At 39.7% G+C, this 22,652-nt stretch overlaps 1 protein-coding gene across 12 annotated transcripts in view; it reads left to right on the forward strand.

Annotated features, from left to right (window-relative positions):
* The window catches only part of CELF4 (CUGBP Elav-like family member 4), a 714,867-nt gene that overhangs the window by 678,174 nt on the left and 14,041 nt on the right, over positions 1-22,652 (forward strand). For all 12 annotated transcript variants that reach the window (XR_011699890.1, XM_071579960.1, XM_071579949.1 and 9 more), the window contains one exon: positions 12,915-13,081. Coding sequence is in view for 11 of the 12 variants with exons in the window: in XM_071579960.1 (XP_071436061.1) it covers positions 12,915-13,042 (128 nt within the window). In the remaining variant the exon portion in view is untranslated. The remainder of the gene's footprint in view (positions 1-12,914; positions 13,082-22,652) is intronic.

Below are 22,652 nucleotides of genomic sequence, written 5' to 3' on the forward strand. Positions count from 1 at the left end.
AGTGTCTTCATTTCACCAATGTGTTGATGAGGTAGAGAAAGATCTCCAAGACCATTTATTAACCTTGGATTCCTAATCTGAGATGTCACAAGCCTGATCAGTCTGTTTGCTTTTCTTCTCTTAACTATTTAGCACAATGCAGGGCATGCTATGTTTATGTTTGCTTCAGGTGCAGGTACAGGCAGCAGCCTTTCTGATAATGAATTCTCTGGTCATGCGCCAAGCACCAAGGAGCACACAGTAAAGCTTCAACTTCACTGGAAGAGTCCTCACATATCTGCTCACGCACTGTAGCACAATTATACATATATTTTAAATGCCATTGTCTTGATTTGGACCACAACAATTAACTCATGGCTGGATGTTTTTTGGGTGCGACTCAGCAATGACAAGAGACAGGGACTGTCCCTTGACAGCAGTTTAGACATGGCCACTCTCTTTTGAGAGATAAGAAACTTCAGTGATGTAGATTCAAGCCACGGTGTACCAGTGGCACTCAGAGCCTGCTCTAATTTTTTTAATAGTTAAAAAAACCCCAGCTTAGGTGATCTCTTTAAAGGAATTTTGTGATGTACGATATACCCAGCATAACTAGGATGTCATGGCAGAAAGAGGGAAAAATTCCAGTTTTCCAAGGCAGCATCTGGTTGTACAACTACAAAACTATCCTTTCCCTGCCTTATTTACTGTCTACTTTCCCACACTTGCAATAATGAGTCTGATACATTGCCATTTTCTCACCCTGTTATGTTATTCATTCTCGACAGTAATTAAAACAAGCATGTCATGAAAGAGAAAAATACAGAAATGTGTGGTTAGAAGCAATGCCTTTATGCATATACAAAGCAATACAGAATTAAAATTTTATAGGTAACATAATTTCTTGCATTTCTAACTCAAGTGCTTCATTTTGCAACCTTTTCATTGTTTAAATGTATGGGTGCATGTGATATCTTCCCTTTTCAAGTAAGCAAATCAAAATCAAAAAATCCCCAGGTAAGATTAGCATCTTCAAATAGGATATATTGACATGTTTAAAGATTGTCATCAGGGTAACAATTTGTAGAACCCCATTAAAACAGGTATAGCTTTCTTAACCCTTTCTGGTTTCATCTATCTCAAATTCCCCAAAAAAATTCAGCATCAGCTCCTCTCTCCCCTCCCCATTGTTTATCTGTCATATCACATATATGCAAGTAGGTACATTATATATGCATTATATAGCATATGTATGTACATATGTATTTCTGCAATAGTAAATTGCAAATGTAAATTATTAAAAATAATGGAAACTGTTGAACAAGTCGTTTGAATTTAGAGTAACCTGCTCCAATGCTTGCTGGCCTTCAAGGTGCAAATCTTCCTTGTATTCATCTAAACCTCAATTGTTTCAATATCTGCCCCCTATCTCCCATTCTCCCACCATGCACCACTAGAATGCATAGAATATGTCAAGTTAGAAAGGATCCATAAGGATCATGCCACTTTCACCAGCTGAGTTTCAGTGCCCTTGATATTTAGCCGTTCAAGTGTACTATTCTTAAAGGCAGGAGTTGCATCTAATACCTAAGAGCAGTTGCTGTCCTTGGCTACTTCACAGGCAACAGATTTTCACCCTTTTTGTCTATATGACCTACAAATCTGATTGTTTTCTGACCATGTAAAGGTGAAATTATATGATTGTTCTAAAGACAAATCTCTACTGACCCTTTAAAATCCTTCCCTAAAAGGATTTTCAGACACTGTAGAGCCTAGTCATCATTGTGCATCTTCTGACATGGCTGAACAGGTTTGAGCAGGATTATTGTGTTACTGGGCTTTTGAAATGGCTTATGAGAGAAGAATTTTTGCTACTGGATTTTCAAATCCAATGAAAGAGGCACTTTTTTCTTTTTTTAGGTGTGACTCATGTTTTTCCCCCATGACTTCAACTTCGACCCCTGTCCAAATTATCCATAAACATGTGTTTCTCAGGTCTCCAATTTTTCTGTTCAAAGACATTTTCATAAACATGTTTTCAAGCAATATTTCTACTCCTCTTATTTCACTAATTAAAACACAGGCTTATTTTCCCATCTCCTACCCAAGGGTGAATCAAGAGCTCAGATGGGTCATTAGGCAGGGACCCCAGAAGCCAGAACTAGATCACGATTTAGTCAATCTGTGATATTATTCCCACAGACTGAATGTAACTCTTCTGAGGAACTCCTCTGAGGTTTTTCACTGAGATCTCCAGGATTGAGCACACTCTTTTGAAGGCCATTAATGGTGAATGCTCTGCTGGTAGACCCACAGCAGCTATACTGTAATATAGCGGTGTTTCATTCCCATTGATGGTGTTGAAAATAGAATCCAGATGATCCTTTCCTTGTCCATTGTGGGCAGTTGAAAACATGGAAGTCTTACATTAACACTGAAAAGGCCACAGATGTAATAGCTGGTTGGATCTCAAAGAGAAGTTATCTTCCAGTTTAAAATGTACCTGTACAACTCTTTATTTTCCTCTTTTGCTACCCAGCATAAGTCAATGCCAGTTCACAATCTCCTGATCTAGATATTAAGAGATTTTCTTCTTTCCTTTCCTTCCCCAATGACTCACTGCATATCATGAGGCTTTTTTCCTGCTGAGTTCACTTTTATTTCTGTTAGCTGGTTTTCACACAGTCGCCTCCACAGAAAGTAAAGTATTGGTTTGAAAATCATGGCCAAAAATTGTTCATCACCACTTTTGGTTCCTGAACAGAAACTTCCAGACTGACCCACAAGAGAAGTTTCAGGTCTTTCTATGGGGTTGCCCCAAACTACACATAATGAGGTATCAGGTGTTGAAGAACGTGAAGGGGAGAGACGCTTAGTTGTCCATCTAAGCAATGGTCAGCAAGGGCAAGATGGAAAGATTCTGTGCATTGCCGCACCAAGAATGGATCTATTTCAGAGACTCCCTGGGACATGAGATAACTGCTAAAAAAATAGTCACTAGTACAGTTCACAGTGCACCTTCCTGATAGGATTTCCTGGTATTTTGGTTTGAGGGTTTGGGTTTTTCCCTTGATTAGCCCAGGAAGGAATTTCCTTCACCACTACAAAGCATTGTCAAAATGAAAGTCACTTTTTATTATATTTGTCTCTTATAGACCAAGAAGGATGACTGGTGATTTCAGTAGCTGTAGTATTCATACATAGCTTCATTATCAAAAACTCACAAATTGAGTAGAATCCAAGAGAGAACTTGGGAGAAAAGAAGTTATGATTAAGATGAGAAATGGATTGTGACATAGCTAGTGGGAGCTTCAGTAATTATTTTATTCAATTTAATTATTTATTCAGTTATTATCTCATTTATACTGGAAACTCCAACAAAATAAATGTAAAAATAGCTTTCATCTTGATTCAACAACAATCTCAGTGCATCTTTAACTGAGCATCTACTTAGAACTTGTGTAAAACCTACATTGAACTCATTCTTTATTTCTGGTTTTACATCAAAGAATATGTTTCCTCAAAAGTTCACCTGCTTTTTCCAACCATTTACTTTCCCCTTCGACTGAGACATCATGCCATCAAACCTTTAAAAGGAAGGCTCAGAAAGCAAGTCAAGAAGAGTTCCACCCGTTTCTGAAGGCGGTTATGAAATTGATTCAGTTCTACTCATCATTCAAAAAGAGAACAAATGCTATTTACTCATCTGTGGGCAATTCCTCACTGTCTACTTTGTTCCCTGTGAAGATCATCACCTGGGCTAGAACTTTATGTTTCTTGTAGAAGAACCACAATGCTTTTTGTCCACAGTACACATGTATGTATACTAGTTAAATATTTGATTAATGGGGTCTCCAAAGAATGGGTGAAGCTAAATGCTTCACTTCTTCCATTAACTCATTGGATGACTTCAACTCCTCCTTGTAGGAATGAGTAAACTATAGTCCATAGCATCAGACAAGCACTTGCTCATCTTTAGATAGCCTATGTTTAAAGGAAAAGGAGAAGTTTTTAATGGTAGCTCCATTCTTATGAAGAGAGATCTGTTGTGGTTTTCTATATCAGATTTATACTTCTTTTTATCTTTATAGAAAAAGTTGGTCCTGATCATGTGCCCGGATGTATACACAAGCCAAAACCTTAAATCACAGAATCACAGAATGGTTTAGGTTAGACCTTAAAGATCACCTAGTTCCAACCCCCCTGCCATAGGCAGGGACATCTTCCACTAGACAAGGTTGCCCGGAGCCCCCTCCAGCCTGTAGCCCTCTCCAGCCTGACCTATAACACTTACAGGGCTGGAGCATCCACAGCTTGACTGGACAACCTGTGCCAGTGCCTCACCACTCTCACACTAAAGAATTTCTTTCATACACCTAATCTGAATTTCCCCTTTTTCAGTTTGAACCCAAATCAGATCTGACCATGCTGTACTTTAAATTCTAACCTTGTGTTTTCAGTGTAAGTCATGACAGCAATTTTTCTGAAAAAAATAACCATATAGATTGTGAAAGAGAAGAGTCATAGGAAGAAAAGTCCTTCTTGGTCTGAATGACCATATTCAGGGTCAGCATCTGCAGCCCTCTACTTTCTTCAGAGAAGTTACTTCTCTCTACCTGGATACCTCTCCAGATAAAGATACTCTCTGGAGACCATCCAACAGATAATGGGCAAAAACAGAGACCAGCTTCCCTGAACACTCCAGTTCACACTGATTCAATGTATAGAGGTGGTTTCATACACAGGAAGACAGGAAGGTGAGACGGTGTGATCCCACAGGAAGGTGACATAAAGAAGATGCCTGTGTATTTCAAGCTGCCTTCTGCACTGGGTGTTGTGACCTTTAGAGAAAGTTAATCATGCCATCTACTTTCTCTCTTCATTTAATCTCCCCTTCCCATCTGTTCACTTTCTCTCAGCTGGAAGCAAGATGAAGAACAAGTACCAGTCAGCTGTCTCAGTGGTCTGCAGCCCACACTTTGGGGCCATTTATTATAAGCCATTAACATCAGTTGTCACCTCTGTCATGATTGTTACTTCAATCCAGGATGAGCAGGCAAGAATCAATTTCCTAAATATCTGAAAAGCAAAATGAACAGATAGACAGACAGACAGATAGATGTGAAATAAGAGAAGGGACTGTTCTCATCCTTTGGGCTTAACTCTGAAATAATATATGCCAGATGCCTCAGCTCATGTGACAGGGTAAAACCTTCTGTTTGAGTCATAGCATCCCTTTTAGAATATCTCTCAACTGAGATTTCATGTGATAGGTGCTCCACCCCTATTGCTAAACAAGATGTTTCCAAAATAGTTAATTACCTTCACAACTTAAAAGATACAAACTCAGTGTTTTATTTCCACTTTAAACTTCTCAAATGTCTGGTCCATCTAGAAGAAATTATCAAGCTCTTCTTTTTTCTCCCTATACTAGAAAGCCTTATGTTTTATTAGATACTATTTATAGGCTATGGTCAGAAGTCTGTTTAACCTTCTCTTCAGTAAACTGTAGCTACTGTAATTATTCTTTCAGACCTAGAATTATTCTTCTAGTTAACAATAATTATTAAAATTTATTTATTTTGTAGAGAAATCACTAGAACTCAAAATGCAGAATTGCAGTAAGGACCTTTCCTGAGCTATATTCTGAAGAAACTACCTTGCTACTTCTGTAGGATGTTCACCAGAGTCTGGCTTCATCCCAAGGCTGTACTGAGGCTTGGGGCTTTGAGCATTTCAACACAATCCTGAGACCTCGTGTATTTGGCTGTTATCATGACACCCATCTTCTTTTTAGAAACAGTGTTTTGCAAAGAAGATTTCCTCTTTTTATGAGTGACTAACTTGCTTTTTCCTGTGGATACTTAATTTTGCATTTAGTTAGATTAAAATTAACTCTCTGAGTCCAGCCCATGCAGTGACCCACATCAACATGACTTGCCTCTGTCATTATTCAGCGATTTTTACATGATTGGCCAATTTTACCACTAATTACTTCAAATGTCTTCCAGGTAATGTTAGAGAAACAGAATAGTACAGACATCTCAGCACGCTGCTGAAGGAGCCTACTAGAATCTTTGCAATTTTTTTATTGTGATTAACAATTTTTTGGGTGGGCTAATTTCACTTTCTGTAAAGAAGAAGTCTCTCAAGTTCTCCAGTAAAGTTCAGATACACTTTAGGATAACTTACTTGATTCACCAAACTTGCAATTTCATGCAATCAGTTTCATTTGACAGATGTTATTTTCCATGAAACCATGATGATTTGTACTACTCGTGTATCTTTAAATTCTTTGTCATGTTATCTCATATGAAAATTCTCATAATTTTTCTGAGATTTATGAAAATTTAACTGGGTTTACCAGGTCACCTAGTTTCCATCCTTAAAAATTTATATTAGATTTTTTTTTCTGGAACACTTTGAAGGTTTTCTAATATTCCATAAATTTCTAAAATGAACATTAATGGTTCAGCAAATTTCTGAGCCAATTCTTCAGATATTCTGAATTTCCAATTATCTCATCCCACAGATGTGAAATATTTAATAGTAGTTGTTTAGCATAGTCGTCAGTTACTGACTGTTCATACATTAAAAAAATAAATTAATGGATGGATGGATAGGATGGATAAGTGGACAGAAAGATCTCTCTTGGACATGATTAAACATCAGGGGAAGGTTAAATATTCCAAAAAGTCATCCAACCCTATTAGACACCAGAAAACAGCTGAAGTGCTATGCCCTTGATCTGCAGACGTACTCCTTTATTGAGTATTCCAGTACCCATAAATCACCTTACAATACAATACATTCCAATGCACACATACATTATAGAGCTACTTACATACAGATTGTATCCTGAAATTCTTTACAGCACTAAAAAATTGCAAGACAGCAGCTAGTACATTGTGTAAAGAACATAGCAAGGTAAAGACCTTGCAAGGCAATTAAAGGAAAACCTCCATTCTCTGATAAGAGTAATAAACAAGGAGAAAAAGAAACTGAGCAGTGGTAGGGTTGAAATGGACTGAAGTAGCAGAGAAGTCTTGAGGAGTAGGTGGCCAGGTCCTGATGGGGGCAGAAGGACAGGAGTTCCACCCTAGCACCATTCCCACAGGACGACTACTCTGACATAAGCACATTATTGCCACCCTCACAGCAAAGAATGCCTCCCTGATGTTCCTAGATCTCACCCTTCACTGGTCAGTAACAAGAGAATAGTCATATTAATAACCAATTATTTCAATAACTAATTCTTTAATTGCTCACTCAAATCCTTGGGGGAAGGATAAGAGAGTAAACTCTTTGGTTGAATCAGTTGTCAGCACTTCCTGAACCTTCCTCCATTTTATTATTCTTTCAGACACACAGTGTGACTCTTGGGGCTGTCCCTTCTAGCTCAGGGTATTTTATGATTTTTTAAATTCTAGTCAGGTCAATGCTTCTTATGGCTTGGGTAGAAGCACTTTGGGTACAAAGGAATCAAGACGCATGGGCTTCTGTGCTAGACCCTCGACCATGTGCATGGCATTTCTTTTTTTTCACTGCATTGGAATATGCCTTCCACAGGCTGAGTAGCAGATTCTTGCTCTTCTGTTATTCTTCTTTGCCACTAGTAAGATGAATATGGGCTAAGGAAAATGTTCCTGAAGAATGAGATCTTCTCCTTAGCTAGTGAATTCCATAACTGAGGGAACAAGAAATACCAAGAAAGATCCCTCATGTCAATCAAACACTCTGACAGCCAGAACCAGAAAAAAAATATATCACTGGCATAAAAAAGGTAATTAGCACCAGTGTCTACTTGTCTCTGTTGCAGTGTCTCACGAAGTGTATCTCTGAGATGGCAGCAACTACCTGGAACATAGAACAAAGTACTCTTTTCAGTTTTAAGACAAGTTAAATATTTGATTATTTGAGGTCCTTTTTTCCTTTCCCTTGCCTTAAGGTAGCCTAGTTACTTGAGGTACCTGCTGTAGGACCCAAGTTCAGGAGTCTGGATGAAAAGCATGCATCTGGACTTCATTCACGTTCATGATTCTTGATTTAGGGGGTGCTCAGCCCAGTTAGCAAGCATTGGGCTTCATCCAGAGGAAAGCTTCTGTTGAAGAGACAACGTGTTGTTCCAATCTGGTAGCAGATCACCCAAAGGCTGTTTTGAACATTAACCACTAGTTCTCCTTGCTGGATGCAAAGAGGAGCAGAAAACTCAGAAAGACTAAGAATCCATGGAAACCTAATGATGTGTTCGTTCAGGACTGCACTGACTGCACAAATTCATTCATGGACATGCAGAGACAATGCTCACTGTGAACGAAAAGTTTACAGTTGATAAACAGTCTTCAAATGTAGTCTGAGATAAATTGTGGATTCCCTTCTTTTGTCATCCCAGGTGATGAAAGCAGAAAACCAGCCCTTAAGTAATATCTTACATAAAGTCATTGGTGATCGTGGTGGTGTCATGAGAAACTCATAAAGCTCCCTCCACGTGTTCCACCACCAATACTTCCTATGGAAGAAAGGGGGAGAAAATATAGCAATTCCAAGATGCTACCCCAGTTTCTCCCTGCTAATCATTTACACAGTCCCACAGGAAAAAAGCAGAAGTGGTGGACTCCAACATCAGTACCTTCCCGGAAGAAGCTGTGCAGAATCAGAAAGATTAGATGCCCTCACTTACTGTCCGAGAGCCTTGCTCCTTTCTTTGCTGCATTGATAAATTGTTTATTGGAACAGCGCTTTTACATAATCCCTGGGGGAATTTAAAAAAAAAAAAAAGAAAAGGAATGGAATGGAAAAAAAAAGGAAAGAGCACCAACATCCTCCCCATAAAATAGATTTATCACAAAATGCTGTCCTCCTACCAACCATCTTCAGACCAGAACATATATTTCTCTGATTATTAATTAACTGATGCACAGAAAGAGCTTCAGGGTTTTTAACCTCTCCATTTCTCTTTTGTCCTTCTGGAGTGTAGATGAAAATGAAGGAGCAGTGTTCAAAACACAGAAAGCAACTGTAGTACTACTATCATGATTTTTGCCCATGGGCTCCACCATTAAAGCCATTTAGGAAGCAAGTTTTTAAGTTATTTTCCCAGTACACACAGTCTGTTCCTAGGCATATATGTTTAAATCTGTCATAGCACCATTAAGTCTGCTGACAGACTAGAAGAAACAAAGTTGGTTAACTGCCATAACTGTGCATATAACAACAAAAAAAAAAGTCAAATCTGCCACTAAATATCTGACCTGAGAAGAAAAAGGAATATGCTGTGGTTAGTCCAACATGCATGTCTGACTTACCACTGTGACATCTCAACTCTCAGGATAAGCCATCTTTTCTTTGGAGTTCATCCAAATACCTTCAACAATATGAAACACAACTGCACATAAATAACAGGAAGGGGGAGAGTTAGATGCACCAACAAATTCTGAGCATATCAAGTCCCCTAAAAACTAAAACAGTGAAATTCAGCTAGAGAAATTAGCTCTGCCCCTAGGATGTGCTCACAAGGAAAGTACACAGTTATTGGCATTTGTCTTTCTTTTCTCTTTCCCCAGCCCTCCCATCCCAGGTCCTCTACTTGCAGCACCTACCCAGTGGAGATTTTTTAATTACATCAGTAACTATCAGAACAAACAAGGAGAAAAAAATCTGATTCAATTCTTAAGGCAACTAATACCAAAATCGGAGTACAACTCCCAGCTTCATTATCTGGTCTAAATGAAATATAGTGAGGAAATGCACTTCTGATCTCCCTTATTAGTCCCATTTGTTAAAATGTAGCATTACTTAGAGCTTTGCACAGAATGAGGAAATGGGCTTAGAGTTTCATTTCAAAAGCAAAGTGATGATAAAAACTAGTGCAGCTTTGTGAGCTTATCTCACAGCAAGGTTCCTACAGAGGTGTGACTATATTAACATCCCAGCACCAGGGCTTATCATCCCACTAAAGTCTAGTCTTGGCAAAAGTAGGCAAATGGTAGTCTTCTGTCATACTGGGCAGCATTTTTGTAGGAGTTTGATTCAGCAATTAATATCATTTTGGGGATTGCCTCACCCAAACACTAGACAGTTACCAACATCTTACCTTGAAAGGTCACCCCTAACTATGGAACCAGGTAAATCCTATGAGAGGTACCTTGATTTAAGCCAGGTGACTGCCTTCATTGCACTGGTCCCTGATACATAGCCAAGTGGGACTTGATTAATTTGAAACCAGCAAAGAATGTCCTAAAGAGAGAGAGAAATCATGTTTTACATTCCATTGATCTCAACTTATTATTGTAGGGTCCTAAGGTGTTCTGTCCACAAATGGGTGAAGGTGTAGGCGCAATTTAGATTTGCACATTTAGTCATTTGGAGAGACATTACAACAGGACCAGTTACAAGGTAGGTTCTCTAAAGACATGATCTAAGCAATTATTCAGCTGCAGCCAACTCAGCTTTGGTATTTGATCACAACATATATTAGAAAAGTAAACATACCTGGCACTTGCCTGTAGCACTGGGAACAGCTGGCACAAAATGGCCCACACCCAAACTATAATTTTTTCACTTTCCAGAGTATCATGGCCTCATTCAAGTTAACTACTGAAAACAGACTCTGTTCTGTGCTAATATTCAGGTTTTGTCCAGGAATTGTTTGGAGTTAAGCACAAGTCAAAAAAATTCAGCAGTAGAGATTATTAGGTTCCCCTTTCTCTGACCTTTCCCTAGCACAATTTTAGTCTACTGTTTTAGATGTAGTTGATGTGTGTTGGTAAGGAATATTAGCAATCCAGACATGATTTTAAAAAGAAATGGCTTTCACAACATCCTATATTCAAAGATGTGAGGTATCCAAACAACATATTTAAAGTTGGAGCTCTAGTAAAGCACCCCCTAGGGAGTTTCCAGCAGTATTTATAAAGTCTGAATGAACTTGGGTTAAATCAGAAGATGTTTATTTTATTCTTTCACTGAGATTGAATCATAGGACTTTGTTGACCAATAGATTATTCAACTAGTGAAATGTAAACTGGGAACATTACCAAGCACTTACTGGCTAATAAGTGATTGCAAGAGCAGATCCATTGCTATTGAATAATACCCCAGCTAATTACTCACCATAGCTCTCCAGTTTTCTCCCTAGAAATTGATGATTGCTGTGAGGCTTGAGCAGAACTTTTTGTCACATCTTCAGTGCTGCAGTGTTCATACCTTCCTCATTCAGGATGTGGCAGGAAAACTGAATGGATAGCCAGTTACTACAAGGCTTAGCTTCAAGAAGGGAGGACAAAGAGGGATCCCTGTTTATTCCATGTTCCTCCCTTGTGAAACCACATGTGCCATACTTAGTAAACCTATTGTCTCACTTTGTGTCTAAGACCGTAGGTTTTATGACCCATCATGCAGTCACATTAATAGCCAAAGGCAGGGAGCAGAGTGAGGATGTGCCCTTCCATATATGGCTCTGTGTCTTTTTCAAATGAAAGCCATCCTGTGAGACTTTCTTTCAAGGAGGAACTAGACTGGGGAGGAGGTGCTGCTGGATGCATTCACAGTACAATCCAAGGCTGTAAGCCAGGCCTGGTGCTGTTGTCAGGAGCAGGTGTATACCTGGCAGCAAACATTCAGCATTAGCTTTTTGAGGGGCTCACAAACTGTGTCTTCATTTCAGTCTGTCTGTGGAGAGACACTAGGTTCCAGGATTAGTTTGTGCTGCCAGAGCCTTGCAGGGGTGGGTAAACAGATGGCTTTGTCTGGAGCGCAGGCTGGTCCAGGCTAGTCTCACCCAGGATTTGTGCTCAGAAATGTTGTCATACAGGGACACTTCTGGCAAAGATAGCAGAAGCAATTCTTGTACAATGTGATGAACTCCTCCCTCACTCAGACCCATGGTCACTCCAGCTACAGTCATACACAGTACGCAGAGCAAATGAGGCCCTTTTTTGGATCTAACATTAAAAAAACCCAAACAAACAAACACACAAACAAAAAACTAAAACAAAACCAAAACCCACAAACAAACAAAAAAAACCCACACCAAAAACCTTCCCAAAGCTGAATGGATTAGATGTTTTATATCCTGTGTGGTTCTGACCTATCTTGGCTCATCAGATTGTTAAAGAACAAGTCTCCCATTGAGACAAAGAATGTCACTTTAAGTGGCCTGTAGATACAAGATTCAGTCACTACAGTTGTTTCTGCTGTTGGGTGTGCTCTGTGGTTGATCGGATGATTTGCTGACAAAGTATGAAACTACTTAGGGAAACCATATTGGGAAAGTACTAGTATTCATCTCTCTCAACTGCAGAGTCAACATAAAGCCTGCAGAAATTGCCAGTTATTAAAGGTCTTTATACTGCTTAGTTGGCCAACAAACTACTCCTGACAATGAATACCATAATGGAGAACTTATTAAGTTCACATTTTACTTATATGTCATAAGAAGGAAGTAGCAGTAGGTATATCAGATTCCCTTCATCGTTAATAATGGAAGGCAAAGGAAAGTTTATGCTGGCAAGTTGAGAAGAGTCTAGAGGTTTAGCCTAGTCATGACGGAGGAAAATAGAGTAAAAGTGCCTTGAGTGCCTCATGCATTACATCTGCTGACTCCCAGCTCAAAGGTGACCCAAATCTTGTGTGTGCTGGTTCAATGCCACCAACATTTGGATCCCTGTGCTTCACAGAGTCTTGTGTTCAAACTAGCACTTGGACCAGGCACTGTGTCCTGGGACACTGATCTGTAACAACCCCTCCTATCCTTTGTCCCACATTGGCAACCATCCTCTCCTCACTCTCCTGACCACCCACCCTACTACCTGCTCCGTTCCCCTCTCTCAGTGCCCTCACCCCCTTCCCCATGTTCATTCTCAGTGGTCGTTGCATGTACGTGCCTGGCACCCTTCAGCTCATTAAGCCCCCTGCCTTGCCTCATGTTTTGACAGGTTTTGTGAGTTTTGACAATCCTGCCAGTGCCCAAGCTGCTATCCAGGCCATGAATGGATTCCAGATTGGCATGAAGAGGCTGAAGGTGCAGCTGAAGAGGCCAAAGGATGCTAATCGTCCCTACTGAAGAGTTATGGGAACCACTGGATACAAAGCACTAGCACAGGTAACTGCATGGGGAAGGGGGAGTCAGCTACAGTTGTAGCGTCTCTCTGTGTTGTAAACCCTCAAAAATAATCAGCTCTGTGACTCTCTAGCTTCTGCCTTTTTCACTCTGGCTAGAGCCACTCTGCACAGACACACACCCACACATAAACTAGGGACTGTTTGTGTGTGTGTGTCATTAGAAAAAAAGGGGGAAGGATGCTTAATAAGGGATGAGCCAAGTTCCTCACCCCAAAGGCATCCTGCGTCTCTAGAAACTGTTTCTGGTCACTAGAGAAGAGTCAGCAGCTGTGCTGATTCTCCTTGCTCAGCTAAAGAGGGCATTTCTAGTGACTGAAGAAAATCTGCAAGAGGTGGGACTGGGCTGCAGTTTTATCCCAGGTGACTGAACTGGGACAGTGTCTGTCTCAATAGCTCTGTGTTGCAAACGTTTCAAAGCATTCTTCATTCTTCATGCGGTAAAGTCTGTATCCAATTTCATCCCAGCATAATAACTTAATGTAAATATGTCTCCCTGACAACCAAATAACCCCTAATTTATTGCTTCCCAAACCCAAGAAATTAATAGAAGGGTCCATGTTTACTTCTTGCTCAGTTGTTTTAAACTTCTGTGTGTAAATAAAACTCAACCAAAGCCAGGGAATCTTAGTTCAAGTGATGACCAAGGATCTCATTGTTAGACTCACACATTATGTGTTACTAGAAAGAAGCCAGCTTGATGCTCCAAGGGAACTTCTGATATGTGGAAAAGCATCAAAAAACATCAGAAGCAGCAGTCTGTGTCATTGGAATCCCAACCTATCACCAATAACAAAAATGAAGATATTTCCAAAACTGGAAATATTTTCCACCACTAGCTGGCTCTTCCATTAGATAATTCTCTGAGAAACAGAAATATAAACCCCTATTTTTTGTTTACAGAGGCGGGAAGTCTCTCTGTTGTTAAAACTGTCCCACACCAGCGATTGCCCAATAAACTCAGTACCTAGGGAGGATCTAAGCTATAGTAAGCAATTTATACTCCTGAATTAGTGGTAAAGAGATGGGTTAGATGACCTTTCTATGCCACTTTAGCTGTAATATCTAAGATTCTGTGATTTTCATTCAGGCCTTTTTTGTCTCATCTAAGACAGGCAGGAAATCCCTATCCTCAACTTTCCCAAAAAAAAATTAAGTGTTTTAATTTTTCACTGGTATCTCTAATATCTGAGAAATGTATTTTTCCAGTCTTCAGAGCAGTATCCTTTTCAGTGAGAATTAAGAAATGGGATCAAAATGCCTTTGAAAGATGTGCTACACTAAAGACAACATTAAAGAGTTTAAGAAACCTTCCAATAAACATATTAGGTGCATGTGCAAGAAACAACCTCCATAGTTTAGACTCTCCTTTATATGTGACTATATGAAGATAACCGTCAATGCATTTTCCTTCTTCGAATACCTCTTTTCTTTTCCTTGCTTATGAAAAGGCCTCTTGGAAGCTTGAAACCAAACATGTTTCCATATTCAAATGCTTTTTGCTTCATCACACTGGCTTGTTACTGCAGGCTTTGCTGGGGGAAGTGGGAGATGCATGCATGCAATTTTGTTAAAGCAGGGACTGTCTTTGTCAGGGAGGTTTTCAGTAGCAGCTGCAAAGGGATCAAGGAACCTAAAGGTCTCCTTAATTAGGCACCAAACAATAGGTTTATGTCATAGCATAACTGTGATCACTGAGGATATGCTTGTTTCCTAAATGTGTGAGAAGATACAGGGCCATGGACACTTGTGTTGTTAAATATTCACCAGTACCAGTCTACAGTATTCTTATTGTCATACATCATTATGAAGTGCTCTGCCTCCATGTGATCAGGCTGATGTTGAGGTCTTAGCTTGCTTCCTGTAAAAAGATTGCTCACTAGTAGGACTAGGATTTGTTGTTTGGGTATTTTTCCCCAAAAAAATTATATAAAAATTAATGAGCAGGAAAAATAGTAATAAAATTCCATGTCTCTCAGAGAATTTTTTCCCTTTCCTTTGCTTCTACCAAACAGAACAGTCTTGAAGTGTTGCCTCTAAATAGGAAGTCCTTTAGCCTTCCTGGCTTTTATTTTGGTTTTAATGCTCTGCAAAATCATTCAGTCATTACCACCAGGTCACTTCCATCTTGGCTTATAGGAGCCTTTTTTAGAGACCCTGTCAAAAAGGAATAAAATATATCAAAGAGGACCTTATTTTTTTGTATACTCACACCTTGGTGAGTCCATTGCAGGATCTGTACCTGACTTTTAGCACAAGAGAGTCCTCCAGGAAAAAGAGTTTTGTGCATGTATTTTGGACCTAACGAAAGGAATTGCCCAAGTGCATGTGGCCCAAGGAGGACACTGTAGAACCATATCCCAGGGAAGGATTTCATTTAGCACAGGGAGCACCATGCTGTGTTAGACTGGAGAGACTACACTTGATGACAACAAGTGTCTCAGAAGATCAGAAGGGATTAAACCCGCCTCTTTCTTCAGCTCATCTGCTTTCCAGTGCTTGGAAACATCAATACCAGCATGCTAATAACAGACAGGATTCTTAGTCATGTCAGTTGTTTGTGGCTTAGCACAATGTTGTTGTACCCCCACAGCTGTTTTATTTGCAACTGACTTTAGTTGATAGAAACACAATAACCTTGGTATATTTTATATCTATCTTTCTTTTGGTCGCAGCTCTTTGGGGTCTTTAATTCCAGTTGGAAGCATGTGTATAACCATATTGACATCAGGGCAATTACTCATGTGCTTCAAGAGAAGGCTCAAGAAACTTTTAATTGGGGTTTTTCTAAGGAAAGGCTTTGTTTTATTGAATTCCTCTCAAAATATGAAGAAGCCAACCACAACAAACAGCAGCACCCAGTTTGATGTAATCCATGAGAGTGTTTATTTCCTAACTTAGAAAGAAAAATCTTCACTCAATTTTAATTCTGGATGCACTGTTAAAAAAAATAACATAAAATAAATCTCCCTTTTGGGACACAAGCAGTCTAGGCCACAGTGATTTGAAGTCCTTTGTTTTCATAGCAAGTGCTGTAAAGTTGCTGTCAAACACTGAAAGGGTCTCTGTGATGTGGCAGATAAGCCCACAAGCTGCAGTGAGCAAAACCCTGAAGAATTTAGATGCCAAAATGTTTCCAAAATGGCTGCCTCTGTTCTCTTTTTTTCTTTATAATTAAAGAGGTGGATTTAGGAAAACAAAAACAAACTGGGGAGGCGCAGGGGGTAGAGGAAGGGTGGGCTGTGAGAAAGCAAAAGAAAGGAGGATCATTCGAGACAACTCTGCCAAAATCAATATATTCTATTACCAATCTCCCCTCAGGACTGGGAAGGAAAGATTCAGAGGCATTTTTTGTGTCTTTCAGATAGAAAATACACAAAATAATTAAGAAAAAAAAGCAACCTGAAATCCACAGCTCCCTTGGGTGGCCATTCCTAGGAGTCCTTAAGTCCTCTGTGCTGTGACAAATTTGCAGGTACAACCTGCAGTGCCTGGGGCTGTGTGTGAGCCCGGTGCATGCCCAGTGCCATGGAACACTGCTGGGACAGGCAGAAGGACGAGCTCTTTGTTCCTCCCCACAGGAGCAGATGTGATCTGCTCAATTCCAACCCCTTGCACTGGGTCTCAGAGCTTATTCCAACACCCCATTCATGCTGAGTCACTAGTGGCCATGGCAGACAATACTGCCTAGAAAACTACATGGGTCACAACTCTTTTTAAGGATATAGCACAGAGCAGCCCAGAAACATCCAGCTAACAGATCAATAAAAGACATTGCACACAAGAGCAGTGAAAATCCTGTCCATTCCCCTTTCTGTGGCTTCAATGCAGTGACCAATCATTAGCAATGAGATGTTTTCCACCTTGGACAGACACTCCGCTGTTGAAGTTTTATTTAAAGCTAAAGATGGAGGGACTTTTTGGTGAGACTAACTGAGAGCACTGACTGGCATTATACTGAGAAAGACAACCGTGAGTGTGAGACAAACTGAGTGAGGTAAAAGGGAAACAAAAGAGTGTGTATGGGGGGGGGGGGGGGGGGGGGGGGAGGGGAGACCAACAGTAAGATTTTTTTAGCTGTGCTTCTAAGAGTAGTGACAAAACATTAAACGAATGCAGTGTCCAGGCAATCCGCTTCTCCAAAACACCAGGGGAAATAACAGAAGCCAAAGCTCAAACAGAAAAAAAAAAAAAAATATGCTCAGGTCCTTCTTTACAGCTTCTTGCACATGTGTGGTTTATTGTAGAATGTGTGAAAATCTTGTTTTTGCAGCTGCCTGGAATGGGTGGTATTTTTTCTCAGAGAAAATGTCTTTTTTTTCTTCTTTTTTTCAATTGGAATGTATAGTTAACCAAACTGGAAACCTTTGCATTTTTCCTTTTTCTGTTCCCTAACAGGGAAAAAAAAAACCTGAAACACAACCCCACACACCACCCCCATCCCCTGCCAGTCCATTTTAAAGTAAGTAGACACTATAGGCCAAAAATAAAACAAGCCAAATGCCCATAAACAAAACGATGTGAATGGAAAATTTCTGGCTTCTTTTGTCATTTCAGATGCAAAGTCTAATGAAAGTGTATTTATTACTGAATTTTTTGTTGCTTATGTCTCTCAGTTTTCTATTAGCTCCAGTGAGAGGCTATTCTGCAGCTGCATTGATCTCAGAGTTTTCTATTAGGCTGTTCATCTTGAGATTCATACCAAATATCTTTTCTCAGGATAAAACCCCATTTCTTGTAGTTATGCCTCCTACAATCATGCTAACCAGCTCCTTTTCCACCTGCACAGATTATTGTTGTTTGCCTCCTTTAGTCATCACTTAGATCATTTAGGACTTGCTTACATTATGGAAATTTGCACTAGTATAATTGCATCAAAACATACTCCAGAACAAGCTTAATATGAGTGAATAAAGAGAGAAAAAAATCAGCACAGCTTAATTTAGGAAAGTCTGTTCAGGTGCTGGAAAAACATCACCTCAGCCAGTCTATTCTTTGAATTACTTTTGTCTTTCATTTCCAATGACAACTGAGATTAAATTAATCATCCCTCACTATGTTTGTAACTCAAACTTTGTGTTGCTGTGCTTGCAGTGAGAGAATGGAAGTGAATTTTAGTGCACGAGGCTGAAACAGAACTACCGAAGATGTTTGCAAAACTGTCAAGGAAACCCTTTACTAGCTGATCATTTTTAACCTGCCTGCCTACTTAAATTACTAATAACTTTATTGTGGTAAAATTCTCACGTCTGTTCTATAAACCACAGTTTTGATACCAGAGCATGCAAAATCCTATTTGCTAATTATTGTATTCTAAGATTGGCATACAATATAATGCACTGATGGAAAAGGACAATAATTAATTACTGAATTTACTCCAAAATTACAATCAGTAATTACTGCTCTGAGACTGAATTCCATTCAACAATATTTGGAACTTGTTCTTCCTCAAAGCAGGGCAGCTTTTCAGGAGTATTGCTGTGTTTGCATCTAAATGAGTCCATGTAGGTCACTAACGGATCCATGCTATTTGTCATGGGAGTGATAGAGCAGCACAATGCAATACTATAACAGTTTCCCTCAGTTCAGAGCAGGAATTCTTCATTAAAACCCACATCCCCATTTTAGTTTTCTCTTTTTTTTTTAATGCTATATAATATAATTATTTCAGAACTAAATAATAGATGTGAAAACTGCCTCCCATTTCTCATCCCACTGTGATGCTCTTGGTCCTGATGCTCTGAAGTAAATTTTTGGAGGCTTGTGAGAACTTTTGCCAGTGATTCAGCCAACAAAGAGCCTTGAGTTGTCCCTAGTGTGAAAAAAACAGGAGTTTGTTATCGTTGTGCCCTCTTCAATGACTTTCAACAGCAAAACCCCCAAAGCTGCAGGGTTGACTGGAGGGTGGTAGTGTCATATTCATCCACTTGACCAACAAGATTAGTATGGTAGCTCATATGGACAATGCCATACAAATTACCTAAGTCAGATTTTACAGCCTTTTGAGCTCACTGTGAGCTCTGATTTCATCAGTTAATGGGCAGTTGCAGTAACCTGAAAACAGCAGCCTTTGAAGGAAACTTTTATTAGGTCATTCAGCACAGGGATTTACTGGGCCAGTGTACAAGGGACTGTAACTCGAAGAAAAACAGGGAAATATAAGAAAAGGAAAGGGTAGGTGTTTTAAACAACCATGATTTGAAATGAGGGCCAAAGAGATGGAAAAACACAGGAGATACCCAAAGCCAAAATTTTTGCTCCAGCAGCAGCAAACACTGACAGAATGAATCCTCTGCTAAATAAAATATATACAAAGAGAATGACAGAAGGTAAAGATCCACAGCAAAAGAAGCTTGTTAAAGTCCAGCATGAGTCTTAAAAAACTAGCATCGTCATTTTCCTGCAAGACCATCAAATGATGCTACCTGGGGAGAGAGAAAAGGGCAAGTTTGTTTGAAGCTCATTGTCTAAGACTTCAGAGATTTTCCTCTGGTGGCCCCATATTTGAAAGCCAATTGAGCTATCTTTGGTGTGTTTAGTTAATGAAAACATCAGCATCATGAACATGCTTTTTTGTCCAGGTAAGCATAATGTTGACACTACAGGCCGAAGGCAGGGCACAGCCCTCAGGCTCTAAGGATAAGTGAACATCAGAGAAGGTTAACATGGGAAACTGGAAACTCCCAATAAAGTCAGAGTTACAAGTCAGCCTCAACATGTGGTTCACAGGACTCAGGTCGCTCATGCAGCATTTATCAGTAAGCTGGAAATGATCCGAACTTTTTGTCACTGACCTTTGAGAGCTACTGCAGAACCATGAATTGAAGCTGTATGGGGTAGTGTTTGGCACTTACACTGCAGAGATAAAGAAAAGGGAGGCTAAAAAACTCCATGAAATTTACTCTGCAGGGGAAAACTGCTACAGGAGTTGGCAAGAATCTTAATAAGGGGTTGCAGAGTACTCCATCAACGTGAGCACCTTAAATTGATGTCCTTATGGTTTGGAAGGCATATACAATCAGCTGCACTAGGACACTGTTTCTCGTTCCCACGGTTATACCCAGTGATATATCAAATGCAATAATTGCATATCTGAATAATTCATGGATACAGTAACTTTGGCCAGATACAAGTGAATATCAAAACTCTGGTCTCTGAAGTGTTTGATTCAGTTGTAGCAGAGAATTGAAGGTTTACAGTACAAACCCTGCTTCTCAGGTGTCTTTCATCCTGCCCTGTGACTGTAGTTAGAAAAAAAAGAGAGTCTTTATTTCAAATGGTTTGGTTTTCCACTTAGCTGAGCTTCATCCAACCTTTTTTGAAATATTGGGTATAAGGCTGAGCTGGAGGGAAAAGTAGACCAGCAGTCAAGTCATTTACCAAGCAAGAAGCAGAGTAAATGAAAACAGTGCTCTGTCTGGAAAGGTGCTAACCACAACCATGATCAGGCCAAGTTCTCAGGCAGCGTCAATCACCAGCTTCTCTGAATTCAGTGAAGTGACACTGATTTATGGCAGCCAAGGATTCAGGCCCACTATTACTTATTTAACTCTAAATGTTCTCCTAGCAGAGATGTTTCAATTATTTGAAATTATAGAGAGAGATGTAATGTCACCATTCTGGCCACTCTGATCTTAGACCAGAGAGACTATGGAATGATCATGTCTATCTCCAAACATCCCTGTTTATTTTAAAATTCCCTTTACACAATGCTGACTTATAAACAGAAGAAATTCTCTTACACCTGTGGAAAGCTGCAGTTCCATATGCAAGTAATCCTCTTTAGAAAGCAGATTTCTCCCATCATTGGGAGATGCATTTTCCTTCCTCACTGCTTCAGATATCCCCTTTTTCCTAAGACAGATCCTTCTGGTCTGTGCAGAGCAGAATAACACTTGAAAACCCTTAAGGCAGTGAGATGTCTACCTTTGAGATTTCTGGCTGCAAGAGGCCAGGTCCTTGAAGCCAACAAGCATCTTCTGGTTGATTTGGAGGTGCTGTTGACCATGGCCCTGGTTGTCATCATAGGGTTTTAAAAAGCAGGTTGTTCCAAAAGAAAACAGGTTTTCAACACCTTGATTTCTAAGGATTTGGATATGATTGGGCCATTAAACTTATGGGCTGTACAGTCAGCTATGAATTTGTCTTTGCTGGGTAAGATTCTCTTTTTTTCTCTACTCTCTTGAAGCATTTTCACTCATAAGTAGAGTTTGCATCCCGTTTCCCATAACATATGAGAAGTGAATGCTTTACATGCTCTTTGTTTTTCTCTGTGTATTTTCCTTGCATGGTACATATTTCTCTACCATAGCAAACTGGACACTGGGAAAGGGAGCCAGGCAGGCAACCTAATTCCAGCTTTAGGAAACTGGGCTCTTCTTCTTTACAAATCTCTTAAGAGATCTGGTGCTTTTAGAAGGGGGTTTATTTGAGGGTCTTCTGTCTTCTGCTCTTAGCTTGCAAGGGCATTATTTGGTACAGACCATACAGATTTGTTACACAAAATCCCAATAGGAATTCCTATGGATCTTGTTCCTCTTACCCATGAAGATCATTGTAATGCAATTTAGAGAAAGGTGTACAGATCCTCATGAGGAGTAAAGGAATGCCTTATTCCTAGAGAAGTATTCCTACACTTAAACTTGAATGAAGGAATTAATGACTCAGTAGATGGCTTTGTTGAGGAGCATGTTAAAGGGATGTTAGTAAAGGGATTTTAGTTAAGGGTTCTCTCTGGGATCTTTTATCTTTGAGCACAGACCCACTTCCTGACAGTCTGAATTCTGGTGCTCACCAGGGATTTCTGGAAATAACTCCAGACTGTTTATTAGGGTTCCAATGCAAGTAATTTCTTTCTTCAGAAATGCTAAAGAATAAATTACTTGTTCTGAAGTTTACAGGTATATGGAGAAGTGCAGGGCCTGGCCTTCACCTGGGAAAATAGGAAACCTCAGTGGAGCGATGATGATTTATGCCAGCTAAAGACCTGTTGCGGGGTTTGACCACTTATACTCAGGGAGCAGAAATCTTTTTCTCTGCTAATCTTTCAAATTGCCTCTGTAATTTTTCCCCAAGTTTTGTGTGCTCGTTGTGTTCTGTTGATGTGAGAAGTGGTAATGTCACTCTGCTAGGAGTTTTATAGTTCACAGAAAGCAGGATTTGTATTGAGACAGACAGATAGATGGATGTCTGGTCCCTGAACACAAGGTATTACAGAGATTTACCCAAAATTTTCAGTGCTAAAGTCCCAAATGATACACTGAGGGAATATGTCTAGGAGATTTCAGGTGGATTTTATCTCTTATTTCTGATTAACACAAGTCTTTGAAAGCGTATTATCCCTGTTCCTTTGCCCAAATAATTGGAGAAGATCAGAGTAAAGAAGGATCAACAGCAAATAAGTGGTCTACATTTTCTCAGGTGTCAATGTAAAGGAGGTCAAACATGCCATACTGGAAAAGGAAGGATACACAGTGAGGGGAGTCAGGTTTGCATTCAGATAAGGAACATTCATTGTGATAAAGGAGGTGGTGAATCCTATTGCCCATGCATCC

Source organism: Pithys albifrons, chromosome Z (genome assembly GCF_047495875.1).
Source record: "Pithys albifrons albifrons isolate INPA30051 chromosome Z, PitAlb_v1, whole genome shotgun sequence".
In the NCBI taxonomy this organism is placed as follows: Eukaryota; Metazoa; Chordata; class Aves; order Passeriformes; family Thamnophilidae; genus Pithys; species Pithys albifrons.